The following is a 17857-nucleotide window of genomic DNA, read 5'->3' on the forward strand; positions in this document are numbered from 1 at the left end:
GGAGACCCCGTTGAACAAATAAGTGTACAGGGCTCCTCGCCCTGTTACAATCAGTTATAAAGTTCACCTCAGATGATATGGGATGATGGCCAATTAATCTTATAAAAGGAGTTAAAAGGGTGTATTTGAAAATGTTATTTACTTGAAGGACAGGAGCTGTCAAAGCATACTAATGTTTAATTAAGACTTATGACATAAGAAGCAAAGCAAAAACCGAGGTAAAATCTAGCCAAGTATCACTCAACTTGCTGGCGTGATCCATGCTCTGATCAAACTGATTGCTGTTTGGGGTCATATTCAGAAGTCTTTGCCTTTGAAGACAGTGCCTGTCTTTACATTGTATTCTACAATTCCATATATATTTTGGAAGGTAAGAACTATTTTTAATCTATATCTTTTTTATATTGACGCATTGCTAATAAAGTATAGGATTTATGTTTTAGCATTAGAAAGTGATATATTGGATGCTTTAGGGTTTAGTGGTGGGCGTTCTTTTAGCTTTATGCATGCATAGCCTAAGGGCAAAACATATTATAACCATATATTTATCCAAAAAGGTCCCTGACCATTACTTTTTCCTCTCCTTAAGGTCAAATGCAAAACTGTCTTATAATACTTAGATAGTGCAAATAGGGTCACGGTTACTATAGCTGCTTTACGAAAAAAATACATGACCAGTTTAAAGAAATATTTATTTAAAAAAATTAAATTAAATGAAAAAAAAAAAAAAACCAAAAACTGTGTACAAAATCTCTGAATATTCAAAACAGCACTTTATGTAACACTGTCCTTTTACCATCAATGTTATTAAATACAGTACATACAAATATTAACACCCTTAACATTTAGAACGTTTTGTAATACTGCAGGTAGTGTCACTGATTCAGAACAATAATATTCTTTATAATGCATACATGCCTCCAGTCTGAAGTAAACTCTTGACTTCTTACCCTAACCTCTACAGGAGCACTGTGTTTGACAGCTTGTCTGAAAAGCACATTAATGAATAAAGAAACAGGGAGTCTGCAGACAGAAGCACCTGCTCCTTAAAACCTCAAGGGCCTAGCACTCTAGTCCACTGCCATACACGACGCTAAAATTACACAAACAAACAGATGTGTTGGAAACAACAGCAAATAATTACCGTGTCATTTGTTTGATTACTTATGTTAATGCTTCCCTACATATGGTACTTTTTAATATCAGGTGCAGAAAGACTACTAATTTGACAGTCGAATAGTTAAGGTAAACACAGTGAATAAGGTCGACTAGTCTCCACAGAAACAAACTATTAATGTGCTAAAATGTAACTATCACTTTTCAATTCAACTATTTGACTAGTGAAATGTTCAGTGCAACCCCAAGTTTATGTGCTCCCACCGACTAAGAAAAAGTTAACAATAAATGGGTGGTGGCTGGGTGTGAACCGGTGGTCACCACAAGCAAACGTCTTAACCACTATGAAAAAGAACTGGGCTTGTCTGCATGTGATTCTGTATGATTTGGACTGATTTCATATGTGATGAGAGTAGCTAACCCACACCTCCAACAGGAGAGATTGGTAAATTAGACAGCTGCTTTGGGCTCCCCCAGGATTAGGAAATTACAAAACGTTGCTCTATAACAAGTATTTACAACATGCTTAATCCTCCAAAATTACAAAAACAATGTAGGGGGTCTATTTTAATGATCTAAACACTGCCACCCTTTAACTCTATAATAAACCCCCTCCCCACCACACACACACACCTTATCAATTCACTTGTTACATTACTAGATACATCCAAAATACAGGGAAATTACGTTCATGAAAAAACAAGTTTATAAAAACAAAACAATGTAAAGACTCTGCTATCACTGTGCCTTACTGGAGCTCAGAGGCATAAGAACAAAACAATGTAAAGACTCTGCCATCACTGTGCCTTACTGGAGCTCAGAGGCATAAGAACAAAACAATGTAAAGACTGCCATCACTGTGCCTTACTGGAGCTCAGAGGCATAAGAACAAAACAATGTAAAGACTCTGCATCACTGTGCCTTACTGGAGCTCAGAGGGGTCCCTCACTATTTATTCAGGGGATCAACTGAGCTAACACCTTATTGACAGTTGACTCAATAGGAAAACTCCCACTAGATATAGAAAATCATATGCTAGGCACAAATTAGTGTATATGCTGTAGTAATGATATTTCTATAAGCCTGACAATTGACTTACGAAAATACTGACATTTGAAATTCTTTGAATTAAAACCAAAAAAAAGATATCCCTTATTCAAAAAATACACTGATTTATACATTTCCGGTTTTATCATTTTAAAATGTAGGATGCTTCTATTTGGGTATTACCTATTTTTATTTAGCAAAAAGTTGTCCTCGCTCTACGTACAGTAAAAACATCACTGAAGATAGCGCCAGCTGCAACTAAAAAAACATCCTTTTGACTGTTTTCATATCTTCCGTCAGTGCCATAGATTAAATTGCTTCAACTTGACTTCAACAATATCCAAGGCCAGATCAACAGCAACAGCACTATCATCATCATCACCACCATCATCTCTTCATGCACTGGAATGTGTACAGCCTAGTATTGGCACCTTCTTTTTTAATTAAATAAGTGGTCTAGTCTAGTGTTGTTCTCAATTTCCGTTCACAACAGTTCATCTAGAAGTGTTCCAACACCATGGTTTGGCTCTGTAGATCCGGCTATGGGTTTGTTGCACATTGGACAGACACAGCGAACTTCTAGCCATTTCAGCAAACACCTGCAACAACAAAGACAAGGCAAGTCAGTTTTCTCCACAATTTAGAATGTCCAATTACATTCCCTCATTGCAGTAATTCCCCACAACAGCTCATGAAAACTGAGTCAGGGGGTGACTCTGATACAATGATCAAGCCAATTGCATCTTATATCCAGAGGCCAGCCAGGAACCAGGCACCTGGCCAGTTGGTTCACTGTAGAGCGATTAGGAGAAACAGCCCGACAGTTCTCTCTAGCACAAGAGCCAATGCGACACTCCCTCTAGAATCCCCAGCAAAGACCATCGACTTCGCACAGGTAGGAATCTGCAGTCCCCTGACTGTCTGATTCACCCAGCACGCCCCACAGTCATACTTTTACAGGCGAGAAAACATTGTAAATGCATTTTTGAGGTTACACCTTGGACTGGGTCGTTTAGGCAGTTTGAAATGTGTTGCCTTTAAGGACCAAACATTTTCAGTGGGATGCTCCCCCAGTACCAGGGTTTTTTTGGGCTGTACTTGACTCACTGAAAAATCTATTTTTTACAGTAGCATATTGGAATTGGGAACTGGAACAGCTGTTGCATAGTCAACATTTTGAAACTCCTTCGACTCAGACACAGGTTGACCTGTCTGAGGTCGAGGATTGGTCTGAGGTCACCATCCCGCTTGGGCATCAGGAAGTACCTGGAGTAGAACTCTTCCTTCAAGTGGCGAGGGTCTAAAATAGCCTGATTTTGCAGCAGAGCTGTCACCTCCTAAAACAATGCAGGTCCCCTGCTAATACTGAAGTCAAGCCCCAAATGGGAGGGGGACCTTTCCTGAATTGCAGAGAATAGCTGGTCTGAACAGTAGTAATCACCTATGCTGTCCATGGTACACTGATGCCAATAATCCAGGTGGCTCCCTGAAAAGATGCCTTGGGTCTGTGGCAGAAACTCCTAGCACTGCTGCTGGGCTTATGGCTTAGTCAGAGACTTGGTTTTGCACCTTGTGGCAGAATTTGTTAAAGCCCCGGTTATGAAAACCACCTCTGGCCACAGTTACAGCTGGCTGTTCCGGTCTATGAGGCTGCTGGGGCCTTGGTCACCAGTTTGCAGCTGATTTGCACACAGGTGTAGTCGCTTGGGAAAAGATGCACCAGCTCCTTGTGGACTCCCGTGCGCAGATAGGGTAGCAACACTGGAGTAACGCTGCCGAGTGCAGCACCTTTATTTTGTAGTTTGATTACCATGTTTCATTTTCCTTCTTTCTTTCGCCTTTTGTTTTTGATTATTCTTTTGAGCACCGGCGAACAGCCCACACTTGAACTGTTTACCGACTTTGGTATTCCTGTGGTCCTGTCTACCATCGCTGGTAGGCAGGCCACGGACAACATCGCCCTCTCCAGAATTGTGGTCACTGGTCTCGTTAGACAGGTGGTCGCTTAATACAGTTAAGTAAAAGCACAAATATCATTGGGAGGAATTTAAAGTGGTCACTCAGACCAGGTGGTCACTAAATAAAGGTGGTCGCATGAGCAGGTTTGACTGTATATCAAAAAATAAATACCACAGTTTTAAATATTGTAAACAGCTCTCTTTCATCAGGCATTGCTTCTAATATGTTCAAGACAGCAGTAATAAAATCTTTGCTCAAGAAGCCCACCCTCGATTCAAATGTGCTTATAACTACAGACCTGTATCCAATCTTTCTTTCTTATCCAAGGTGTTATTAAGAGTGGTAGCAGAGCACACAACACTTCTGAGAAATTTCAGTCTGGTTTTAGGCCATATCAGAGCACTGAGATGGCACTAATACAAGTGGTAAATTACGTGTTGTGATTCTCTGACATGGGCTCACCTTCGGTTCTTGTTTAACTGGATTTAAGTGCATCTTTTGACACCATTGACCACCCTGTTTGAAATATGGTTGTCCTGTCCTGGTTCAGGTCCTATCTCTCTAATAGGTTTCAGTTTGATAAAATTGAGGAGGAGACCTCTTTTTTCAATAGTTACACATGGGGTTCTCCAGGGTTCGATTCTTGGCCCAATTCTGTTTTCTCTTTATATGCTGCCCTTAGGTAATATTATTCATAGACGTGGAGTTAATTTTCATTGTTATGCCGATGATACTCAGCTTTACCATTCCTCAAGCAGGATGATGGATCTGCTGCTCATATTTTGAATACCTGTCTTTGTCACATCAAAAATTGGATATTTAAAAACATCCCAATGCTAAATTCAGACAAAACAGAATTGATGATATTGGGACCTCAGAAATAATACAAGAATATATACTGTACTTGTCTGATTTTGTACAGTTTTTTGAGCAGAAATACAAAACTTAGGTGTCATTTTTGACTCAGACCTCTCATTTATGGCACACATTTTTTAAAAAAAATGTCATTTAAGAAACACGGCTAGATGGAGAGGTATTTTTCCAGACAGGATGCTCAGCAATTGAGGCATGCTTTTATGTCATCAAGAATTGATTATTGTAATGGTCTTTTAATTGGTATTGGTAGCAATGTGATATCTCATCTGCAACTTGTACAAAATGCTACTGCAAGAGTTAACTGGGACTAAGAGACGAGATCATACCACTATCATGCTGGCATCTTTACACTGGCATCCTGTGTGACCTAGGATAGATTTTAAGTTGTTATTAACCTAGAAGGCTCTAATGGTCTTGCTCCACCTTACGTTAACAATCTTTTAACACTATATGTTGACAATCGGTCATGGCAGGTTACTTTCTCTACCCACTATTCAGAAAAAAAACTCAGGCGGTAGATGCTTCTGCTGTATTGCACCGAAATTATGGAATGATCTGCACAGTACTGTAAGGGAAGCTCCCTCGGTTGATGTTTTTAAATCTGCCATATCCAACTTAGTGTTTTTGTTTAATTGTTTACTTTGGCTGTTGTGCCCTTTTGTTTCTGTTTGGTTTGTGTTATTTTTGTGCAAATCTTTTATTTTTGTTTAACTGTAAATTAAAATTGCGCATCAGTGCTCAAACTGCAGCTTCTCTGTGTCTGAGAAAATGTGGGCCCACAGAGCAATCCTGTCACAAGCATATCTGACTATGCTTGATATTTAGCGTTACGTTACTTTTATGTGTTTTAAATACTGTTTTATCTGTATTGTTCTTGTTATTATTACAATTACTGTATAATGAATAAAATAAAAAAGGTACATTTCGCTCCAAAACCGCGCGGTCCTCATTTCCGCGATATGTAAATAAAAGATTGACTGATTGATTGATTGATTGATAGGGTTAAGAGAGTAAAAATTCCCAATTCCAAAAGTATTATATAGCTAAACTCCTGTCCCCCAGTGTCTCTCCCTGCTCACCACATGGTCGTACAAGAAGTTACTCAGGGGCTTTAAGGAATAGCACTGATCTGTCTTACAGGCATAACCCTAGAGACAAGTTTACAAAGCACAGAAGTGGAGGCCACTTCTGAAGTAATCCTTCATAAACCCATTTTGATTGGCTACTCACTTCCTGTGGAAGGCATGCTGGCATGACAACACTAGCAGCTCATCCTTCACTTTGAAATCTTCAAGGCAAACAGCACAGGTTTGCTGTGTATGTGAAGGAGGGAGGGAGAGAGAGAGAGAGAGAGAGAGAGAGAGAGAGAGAGAGAGAGAGAGAGAGAACAAATTAAAATACTGGGAAAATATCATTATTACTGTGGTTGTAAAGATTTAAAATGGAACACATAAGTAAACCTAAACACATTTTAATAAATGTTAATCAAAAATGACCTGTTTTATGGGGATCTTTCCTTAATAAGAACATAAGAAAGTTTACAAACGAGAGGAGGCCATTGGGCCCATCTTGTTATTTTGGTTGTTAGTAGCTTATTGATCACAGAATCTCATCAAGCAGCTTCTTGAAGGATCCCAGGGTGTCAGCTTCAACAACATTACTGGGGAGTTGGTTCCAAACCCTCACGATTCTCTGTGTAAAAAAGTGCCTCCTATTTTCTGTTCTGAATGCCCCTTTACCTAATCTCCACTTGTGACCCCTGGTCCTTGTTTCTTTTTTCACATCGAAAAAGCCCCTTGTGTCAACATCGTCAATACCTTTTAGAATTTTGAGTGCTTGAGTCAGATCGTCGCGTAGTCTTCTTTGTTCAAGACTGAATGGATTCAACTCTTTTAGCCTGTCTGCACATGGCATTCCCTTTAAACCCAGAATAATTCTGGTTGCTCTTCTTTGCACTCTTTCTAGAGCAGCAACAACCTTTTTGTTGCGAGGTGACCAGAACTGAACACAGTATTCTAGATTAGGTCTTACTAATGCATTGTAAAGTTTTAACATTACTTCCGTTGATTTAAATTCAACACTTTTCACTATATATCCAAGCATTTTGTTGGCCTTTTTTTACAGTTTCTCCACATTGTCAAGATAAAGATATTTCTGAGTCAACATAAACTCATAACTTCTTAAATTTCAGTATCTCCCATATGGTATTTATAATGCACATTTTTAAATCTTCAAATGTTCTGAAAATTAGTATCTTGCATTGTAAATTCTTTAGTAGAATACTGTTATGTGAAAACCAATGTTCAATAAAAATAATGATAACTTTAAAACTACATTAATGTCAACTATTTTATTGAAAATGTGTATGATGTTCAAAGCAAGCACTTTAATTTACATTTCAGTCTCCAATTCATACTTATTATTACGACTATAAAAAGTATGTAAGTGTATATTATTGAAGAGAATTAATTATACAAGGGCTACAATGAACAGGGCAGCCTGATTCATACTGATGAGTCAGTATACCGGTTTTTCGGTTCACCGCGGTTTAGGTACATTACGGTATTAATATCGGTACTTGCAGCCTTAGCAAAGTGTCTGAGGAAGATCTTTTTGTGAACTGATATTGTCTTTTGATAATGGTTTTAAAGGAAACTGTCAACAACACAGAATACACGTTTCAATTGCTGCGTTCTGTTACCCAGAGCTTGCTGCGCCGGCTGCTCTTGGCTGCTGTCTTTCTGACGCCACACGCAGCTTTTAGAGAAAAGCCTCCTCCAAACCTTGCCACACAGTGCTATATTTACATTTGTCTGGATTGACATTTGTCAGTTTAATGTAATTGATTAACATGAACTTTATTGTAAAATGATACATCACTGTGATGAGTCAAAGGGGTTTCGGTCTGCAATTCAGCCTCCCAACAGTAGAAGGCATCAAACCAACTCAGGACTTCCCTTACCAAGGTCTTGTGACCATGACAAAAGTCATCTTTTTGAGGGGCGGCACCTTGGTGAGGGGCGGAAGTACGAGTATGTAAATTGGAGTCAAGTGAAATTAAGGATACCTGTCAGTTTGGGATTGGTGATCCACTGACTACCGGGGCGGGGTTTGCATACTAAAGGGAACGTGCTACTGTGTTCGGGGTTGGTCCTAAGGAATAGAGGCGGGGGAAAAAAGGCTGGAGGGAAGTACGTTGGAGTTTGGACTGTGTCACGAACGGAGGCTTTACTAACTTGGCTCTTTTCTGTTTTTATTCCTTTTTGTTTTATTTTTGGATTTAAGCAGAACGCGAAGAGGACTAAGAGGCTTTCGTTCCTTTATTTTTGATTACTCCAGCACTCCCTCCCTCACATCCTTCTTTATTATTTTTCTTTTTTCTGTGTAATATTAAATAAAATTTTAATTTTTACACGTAAATCACTGTCTGGAAAATCCATTTTTACTCACACGCCTCATAATCACTTATTACAGATTTAGTACATTATGTTCGTTTAAATAATTGATTTATTTAATGCATCGTTGACAAGGCTGTTCATGTCTTCATTGTATAATAACATGTTGTTCTTATGTTTTTTTTTTTTTTTTTTTTTTGCTATACATATTTTATTTATCCGGCTGAAACAATAAACAACTCATCTCTGCTCTTAAATAATAACCTGTACGGGTACATGTTTGTGTTTTAAGCAATAAGACTGATCACTTCCCAATTCTATTTTCCATCAGCTGAACAAAGTATTTATTTATTTATTTATTTATTTATTTAATTTATACAGTAAAATGTTTTAACAAAATACCACACCATGCTGAGCAAATAATAGATTTTAATACTTTAGTTTTTTTTTGGTTTGTTTGTTTTTGTTTTTTTAATTATTATTCTGATTGTCTTTATAAAAAGAAACATACCAAGTTATCTGGCATAGTAAAATACTAAATACCAAATGTTTAAATCATTCCATGAAAGGAAGTCTGTTTTGTTGGTTTTATTTTTGTGAATTACAGTAATTTAAGTGATTTACATTAGTCTTTCTTCATTTAAACCTTATTTTATAACTAACTGTATACCGTGATATTAAGGTTTTAATGGTCATACCGTGCAAATTTTATACAGTCCCATCCCTAAGCCAGACAATAAAATGTAATACAGTATTTCAATTTTTAAAAAAGCACTCATTAAAACAAACACCTAGTTTGGATTGTCAAGGTGTCAGTTGCAGACAAACCCTGACCCCATGAGTACTGACAGGAGGTATGACCTTCTGAACCCCTGACACTCCAAACACTGGATTGTTCCGGGGCTGGATTCTTTAATGAACAATTTGATTAATGCAATCCAGTGTACAGTTTAAACCTTTAGAAGTTATAACTTCATTTTCACTTTCAATGTTAATCTAATAGAATATGTATAAACACTCTTTAAAAAAAAAACTTTAAAAAAACCTTTGTAATGCCTATTTCCCTTTCAATGGAATGGCAACCATTACCGAATGGGAAAGAGCCCTCTTTGACCTCAATCACTGAGCATACATAAAAAAAAGCTACCCTGTCAGGGCCCTGCTGTGAGGGGGAAGTCCCTCCCACCTCCTGCTAAAGAGGGACGTCCTCACAGTAGCACATTGCCATTTTCAATCTCACTTCACTGAGACAGGTCACGGATTGCTTCGTTATTTCTTGTCCGAATTTGGCTGATTTGTTGGTTTTGACCTTCAAATTTATTTACATCCACAGTAAAATCACGCTTTTGAGCATTATTAAGAGTGCTCTTGCCTAATTCTCCCATCAGTTTGCTGATTAGAGCTGGTTTCAACCCCTCTTGCGAGATTGGCGAGCGGCCGTTACTCTTTTCCACTACACGAAGCCTTGTGTAGTTTTCAGATACTGTGTTGGGAGCTGTTTTGGTGCTGTAAGGAGACTCGCAGCGCTGTCCTCTACGCCAATTTAATCAGCCATAGTGAGGGAAAAAAAAATAAATACAGCTCGGGCCTAGCGCCCCTCTCAAGCCTCGGGCTCACCTAGCATGGCTGCACTTGCCCTCGGCGACCACGCCGACTGAATCGGCTGCATAGCCCGGCACCGACCGCGCTACTCATCGGCACCGACCTCAGTGTTGATTGACTCGGCACCGACCACTCGGTCTCAGCACCGAGCGCAGCAGCCTCGCCTACGACGCCATGTCAATGCAGTCAACTGGGTCCTCCGCTGGTTTCCACCAGTGCGACCAGTGCGCAGCGAAGCTGCCCAGACAGGATGAGCACCTGTCCCACGCCAGATGCTTAGGGCCAGACCATGCAGATGATCACCGTCACAGTCGCCTCAGAGGCGTGCAAGCTTGGCTGAGCGACGCTTCCAGGAGTTGGCGGAGACTGTGAGGGCTCAGCAAACTATGTTGGAGACCCTACTTAAGTCGCAGGGCCGACTGCCCCCTACCACCGGGCAGCCCCAGCTTCCACAATCTTGTTCCCCATCCCCAGCACCTAGACCTCCTAGCCCAGATGAGTTGTTCACGGCGTCAAGGTCAGACGTCTCAGGCCCAGCAACCTCCATTGGGCAGGCCACAGCGGGGGGCTCCTTACCGCCCCTGCCGCATGTGTTGCAGAGGGAAGAGTTCCGGGCACTAATATAGTGTGCAGCTGCAGCCACGAACGTTCCCTGGCCAGCAGAACAGGACGGAAAGGGGAACCGCTTCCTCCAACAAAAAGGGCACCCACAGCAAGCCCTCCCTTTGTGCCAGGACTTCCTGGAATTGGTGCACTCCTTCTGGAGCAACCCAGCATCTGCACCCTCAGCCTCCAGAACAGCAGAGTCTTTACTGCACACTGCAGGAGTCCAAAAAGTGGGCCTAGGTATATTCCCTACTATCGGGGTCACAGTCACGGTATTGGTGCAAGGTTCCACCTTCACCAAGGGGGATAAGGACCCAATCTGTCCATCCAAACCTTGAGGGACAACGGACGCTATGCTAAAAAAGGCGTATGCAACAGCAGCGCTGTCAGTCAGAGCAGCGAACGCCATGGCTATACTGGTGCTCCAACAAACCCAGTTAGCAGAGAGGCTGCAGGAAAGATCATAGGGGATAGGCAGACATAGGGGAGCTCCAGGCGGTAGCAAGGGCAATGACTGACCTAACTGGGGATCAGGCATCAGGGAGGTCGCTGGAGGCGATGGTGGCAGCTCGCCGGCATTTGTGGCTGACGCAAGCCAAGGTCATGGAGCCAGAGATGGTGGCGTTACTGGATGCCCCCATTACACCGGGGCAGACATTTGGGGCAACCATTGATGTGAGCCTTGAGAGGTCCCACAAGGCGACAGAGGTCGCCTCCAAATTCTCGCGCCTTCCGGCTTACCGTCAGCACCCAAGGTGGCATTCACTGCCTGCTGGGGCAAAAGGGCCTGAACACCGCCCTCCACCCCAGAACACACAAGCAGGGAGGGAGGCAGAGGAAGAGCCGCCGGCCAGGGGTAACCAGTTCTCCGGCTGGAGGCCGAGGCCAGGGCCTAAGAAAGACCAGCCCCCTCCCAAGCCGAAGAGAGACCGCCCCAGAGGGGCCCCGGCTGCCACCAACGCCCCTGGGTGCAGCCTTGCCATGACCCATGACAAGGCTGCACCCAGGACTCCTGGGTGCTATCGACAATGAGACACGGACACACTCTACAATTCCGTTTAGGTTCGCCACCCTTCAAGGGTGTGCTCCTCACCACCATCAAACCAGCAAGCGCGATACTCCTTCAACAGGAGATCGCCAATCTTCAACAGAAGAACGCTGTGCGTTGGTAATAGCCCCTCCAGGAGAGGTTTCGTACAGCACAAGTCGACCTCTTCGCTACAGCCGAGTCCACTCATTGTCCCCTATGGTTCTCTATGGAGAGAGAAGGGGGTCCCCTGGGAGTATACACGCTAGCTCACCCCTGGCCACATGGGCTCTTGTATGCGTTCCCTCCGCTACCGCTATTACCCCTGACACTAGAGAGGATCAGGGTGGAGAGAGCCCAGGTTTTGCTGGTCGCACCCAGATGGCCGAGATGCCCCTGGTTTGCTCTCCTTTCTAACATATTGTGGGGCCAACCATGGCAGCTCCCGCTCTGCAAGGGCCTTCTGAGCCAAGTGGAGGGCTTATTATGGCACCTGAACCTGGTCCAGCTCCAACTTTGGGTTTGGCCTTTGAGTGGTACAGACCCTACAGTCTGCTAGGGCGCCTAGCACCAGAGCCCAGTATCCATATAAATGGAAGGTTTTCCAAAACTGGTGCATTGCTGGGGATCACGACCCTGTGACCTTCCCTATTGAGACAATTCAAACCTTCATCAAAACTTGCTTGATGCGGGAAAATCTGCATCTACTCTGAAGGTCTTCTTGGCAGCAATATCAGCGTGCCACAATATAATAGACTCTGCGCCCGCTGGGGCACACTTCCTGGCAGTGCAATTTCTTAAAGGGGCCCGGAGGCACCGTCCTCCGATGAAAAGCATGGCCCCTAAATGGGATGCCCATGGCCTCAGCAGAGCTGCGCCCTGTCTCCCTCAAAGTGGTGTTTTTATTAGCCATTACGTCGATGACACATGTATGGCTTTCACTGGTAATGACTCACGGGTAACATTAAGAACTAACCCAGCCTTTTTGCCAAAGGTGGTCTCTTCATTCCATATTAACAAACCAGTGGTTCTGGAAGCTTTCAGACCTCCCCTGCATGAGTCAGAGGACAGCGTCCTGGAGACAGTCCAACCAGCTGTTTGTCTGCTCTGGGTCCAGCTCTAGAAGTCAAGCCCTGTCGAAGCACACTGGGTGTCAGATGCCATACACTTGGCATGTGAACAGACGGACTCCCCAGCCGGGGGACATTACTGCCCATTCTACCAGGGGCCAAGCGACTCTGTGGGCTCTCTTTCATGGCGTCTCCTTGGATGAGCTTTGCAATGCTGCTATATGGACAGGTAGTCAGACACTTGCACGTTTTTACCACCTTGATGTTGCAAACCGAGCGAGCCCTCTCTGGGCTCTAGGGTGTTGCAGGCGGCATGCCCTTAGGCGTCATGTGGGGCTATACTGTCGGTAATCTGGAGCCACGACAGCTTTGGTACAGCTTCCCATTCGGTAATGGTTATCATTCTTTCTAGGGAGCCAGGGTTATGGTAATAACCTAACATTATACAAGAGGAACCATCCTGCTTCTGTTGAGAGCTATATTATGATATTGTACTTTAAAGGTTTTAAAACCCATTAGAAATGGGAAGTTGAACTTTAGAAAGTTTCATTACAATATGGCTGCATATCCCAATAATAAAAAGTCTGATTACATTAAGAAAAGCTAATCTTATGATGTGCTTATAAAAGGCTAACAAGATGCTCGGATACATTGTGAAAAGTGTTGAATTTAAATCAAGGGAAGTAATGTTAAAACTGTACAATGCACTAGTAAGACCTCATCTTGAATATTGTGTGCAGTTCTGGTCACCTCGCTATAAAAAAGATATTGCTGCTCTAGAAAGAGTGCAAAGAAGAGCGACCAGAATTATTCCGGGCTTAAAAGGCATGTCATATGCAGACAGGCTAAAAGAATTGAATCTGTTCAGTCTTGAACAAAGAAGACTACGTGGCGACCTAATTCAAGCATTCAAAATTCTAAAAGGTATTGACAGTGTCGACCCAAGGGACTTTTTCAGCCTGAAAAAAGAAACAAGGACCAGGGGTCACAAATGGAGTTTAGAAAAAGGGGCATTCAGAACAGAAAATAGGAGACACTTTTTTACACAGAGAATAGTGAGGGTCTGGAATCAACTCCCCAGTAATGTTGTTGAAGCTGACACCCAGGGATCCTTCAAGAAGCTGCTTGATGAGATTTTGGGATCAATAAGCTACTAACAACCAAACGAGCAAGATGGGCCGAATGGCCTCCTCTCGTTTGTAAACTTTCTTATGTTCTTATGTCATTTAACCAGGTATGCTAAATTCAGATCTTTATTTAACATGGTGAACTGGGGAACAGAGCAGAGGAACTAGAGTTGAAACCGAGAACTAGCCAGGCACGGTTTTATTAACTAGTAGCGAGAGTGAGCAAAACCAATGGTTTCTTCACATGTTTAGAAGCACTTACCCCATGCAGGTTTAACTTCTTTGGATCTCCTTTCAATACAACCTAGGGGGAAACAAAGACTGCCAAATTATATAAATTATAAATTTTTCTATTTCTATTTGAGATATTTACAGTATATTTCAAATAACACTTGGCAGCAGATATATTTCTTAATTTCATATCAGTACATCAGAGAGCAAGTACCTTCAAAATGTATTTTCTTGTTATGTTTTAAATGTCCTGTTACCTTTTTATGATGTTCACAGTCATTCTGAATTAATTGAATACTGTGCTTTTTGCATTTTTGTGTTAAGGTGCTTTCACCTGAGTTCAGAAGCTGTTGCTTGGATTGTCTTCCATAGATATAGGCTTTGTTTTTATAGACAAGCTAGCGGTATCTACTGATCGATCACTTTGGATCAAGTTTATTTTTGTTTTTGCTGGCAATACGCAGCAACACACACACACACACATATATTTATATATTTATATATTTATATATAAATGAAGTTTTTTTAAACACAGTGAAGTAAACTTGTTATTTTGTCTGAAAATACAAACCAACCTGAAATACATAAAGTATTTTAAATCAGCGCCTTTCCATGATACAGAAGACAGGAGTTACACATTACCAATCCCCTAAATAAATACTTCTGTAATCTAGGGTTGTCAAATATAGATTTGTGATAATCACAAACTGTTATTTTTGTACAACTTACCAACCCTTTGCTCCAAGGACTGTCTATCAAAAACACCCTCTTGCAAAGGGAGACGGTGAACATGAGAGGGAGCAGTTTCAAGACACACTACAATACATGACATACCTCCTTGTATCCGAATCTCTCAGTTTGCGCCTGATGCCTGAAACAGAAAGAGAGGGTGTCACAAAGACGGCTGTAGCAGGTAACGTCAGACCAGAATATGAATACGCAGCACTGAGAGCAAAAAAATGAATGAATGCGCCGCTGCGCGGTTTATTATTACCAGAAAATAAAACAGTTGTACAAAAACACTGACACCAAAACAGGAGACGGCACTTGTGGCCAAAATAAATAGACAAACAAAATGAGTAGACACTAACAAAATAGGGTGGACGAACGCTACACAAAACAAGTATGATGCTGGTCCTTCCAGCACTCATATCAATTGATATAGTTTACGTTTCTCCTCTCTCTCTCTCTCTCCTGTTCTCCACTCCCAAACACACAATCCTGAGTGAGTGAAAACATGCTGTTTTTATGCAGCTGTACCGAGACTCGATTGCTAATCAATCATTCAATTGGAGTCGTGGTACAACTGCACGTGAATTAATAAAGTGCAATTCCCCGTGCTTGCATATTATTACTTTTTACTTGCACGTGCTGTGCAATCCTCGTGCCTAAAAACAAATATATATTTTAAACACACGTGTTACACCTACCAGTTTATATCCCATGTACCAATGACTATACACCAACATTAACACACAACATACAACACAAAATACACACAGGGGCGGACACTTTGCCACAGAGGGATATTTATTACAGTCCACCTAGGCTGCACTGTGGCTTATTTGCAAAAATGATCTGCATATTCGCTACTGTATTTCCTGTCTCTACCCTTAAGATAATATTGCCTTCCTGTGGTAGTGTGGTTTGCAGTGTGCAGGTGTAGAGGTGATGCAGTGCTCAGGAATTACTGGAAACAACAGCTCACAGTTAGACAGCTCTTTATTGGCTGATAAATAATAACTGGCTCTACACACCAATGCATATCGCTCAGTTAAACCACTGGTTTCAGTCCCAAAATAATAAGACACTAAACAAGACACACCAAACACAGACACAATCACAACACAAGTTAATGGTGAACAATGATGCAGTGCAGACCGGGTTTAATATTGGCTTTGTAGCACCAGCTCCTGGATAGTTTAGCCATCTAATAAAGATAAACAAATATTAGTTAATACGACAAAACAAAACAACACAAAACACTCACGGTTCTTTTTCACTTCACTCCTTTACGGGCCTTTTAATAATCATATCAAAGGTAGTCAAACAATACATTTTTACTTGACAACATCTGTAATCGTGATGCACATAGCACTGAGATGGCCCTTGTCAGAGTTGTGAATGGTCTGCTGATAAGCTCTGACTCAGGCTTTCCTTTAGTATTAATTCTTAGATCTAAGTGCTGCCTTTGATACTGTAGACCATTCCATCCTACTGAATCATTTTGAATGCACAGTGGGACTGTCTGGCCTATCCTTGTTCAAATCTTATCTTTTGATAGATTTTAGTTTGTTACTGGGGAGGTAAAATTGACATTATCGGAGGTTGTCTGTGGTGTTCCACAGGGCTCCACTCTAGGTCCCTTGTTGTTTTCATTATATATGCTACCGTTAGGTGACGTTATCCGCAGACACAGAGTGAACTTCCATTGCTATGCTGATGATACCCAGCTATATTTGTCCCTAAAGCCAGGAATTTCTTCTGCCTGGGCGTTATTAGCTACTTGCTTTACAGACATCAAGCATTGGATGCCACAAAATTTTGTTGAATTCAGATAAAATAGCAGTTATGCTAGTGGGATCACAGAAACAACTAAAAAGGAAAGGTGGGATTACATGAGCTTTACCCTTCAGTCTCTCATCAAAACTCAAACTTGGGGGTCCTGATCTTTAAATTGAGACTATATTTATATATAGTATATGTAGTATATATAAGTATATTTTTACCATTTGATTAACATAGTCAAACCAATTATTTCTGTATCTGATGCCGGGAGAGTAATGCATGCCTTTGTTTCACCTAGAATTGATTATTGTAATGCACTTTATTCTGGTGTCCCAAAACGTGTGGTATCCTGCTTGCAGCTTGTACAGAATACCACCGTTAGAATTCTGACTAAAACCAGAAAAAGTGAACATGTTACCCTTGTTTTGGTCGCTTTACACTGGCTCCCTGTGCAGTATAGAATTGATTTTAAGATTTTGCTGTTAACTTACAAAGCCCTGAATGGATTAGCACCTAGTTAGTTGCAGGAGTTACTGACCCCGTATCTTCCAACCCACACTCTGAGATCACAGGATATGGGGCTACTGGTTATTCCCAGAGTCACGTGATGTGATGTGCCATGGAATGCAGATGGAATGTGCAGTTTGATTGACTGAAAGATACATTATTTAATTATTTAAGGTCAATGGTTCCACTTTGCTGTACCAGATGTACTTAGAGAGAGGACATGTTGAGGGCACAGGGGTGCTTTAAACTTAAGTTTTAAAAAGTCACTAGGATGTGATGACCAAGTCACCTTGGATAAAAGTGTCTGCTAAATAAACAAATAATGCAAAGGCATCAAACAACAGCACAGTACATCAACTAAGATAATGTGATATTGCTCTTTAATTACATGTATTTCTTCATCTTCTGATTAGAATACCCTGTTAATACTAAGACCTGAGATACATTAGCAATTTTTATTGTCAATTCAATTGACAAGAAAAAATTGACAACTGAATTGCTGCTGCTAAATGTGCCACATGCACACTGGAACACTGACTATTTAAAGCAATTTTAAGATGGCCCCTGTTTGCGGTAAACATGTTTCAGCAGCTACTGGAATGATTTTGTCACAGAAAAACATTTGGAAAAATCATCTGTTGCACATCCTGATTTATTTGCAGATATTTGTCTTCTCCCCGCAAAATATTGAGTTTGGAGGTTCTTCAGTTCGACTGGTGAATTCCTGAAAATATTTGCGAATTCCTTATATTTGTCATCTTTTTTATTGCACCCTTTATATCTGCA

The 17857-nt window shown here is 41.4% G+C and overlaps 1 protein-coding gene across 1 annotated transcript in view; it reads right to left on the reverse strand.

Moving 5' to 3' along the window:
- Positions 1-738: 738 nt before the first annotated feature.
- The window catches only part of rnf122 (ring finger protein 122), a 241334-nt gene continuing 224215 nt past the window's right edge, over positions 739-17857 (reverse strand). The window contains exons 3-6 of the mRNA XM_041233491.1: positions 14891-14927; positions 14088-14129; positions 6229-6311; positions 739-2762 (exon numbers count right to left, since the gene is read on the reverse strand). Coding sequence (XP_041089425.1) covers positions 2648-2762; positions 6229-6311; positions 14088-14129; positions 14891-14927 — 277 coding nt within the window. The 3' untranslated portion in view covers positions 739-2647. The remainder of the gene's footprint in view (positions 2763-6228; positions 6312-14087; positions 14130-14890; positions 14928-17857) is intronic.

Source organism: Polyodon spathula, chromosome 31 (assembly GCF_017654505.1).
Source record: "Polyodon spathula isolate WHYD16114869_AA chromosome 31, ASM1765450v1, whole genome shotgun sequence".
NCBI classification, from domain to species: Eukaryota; Metazoa; Chordata; class Actinopteri; order Acipenseriformes; family Polyodontidae; genus Polyodon; species Polyodon spathula.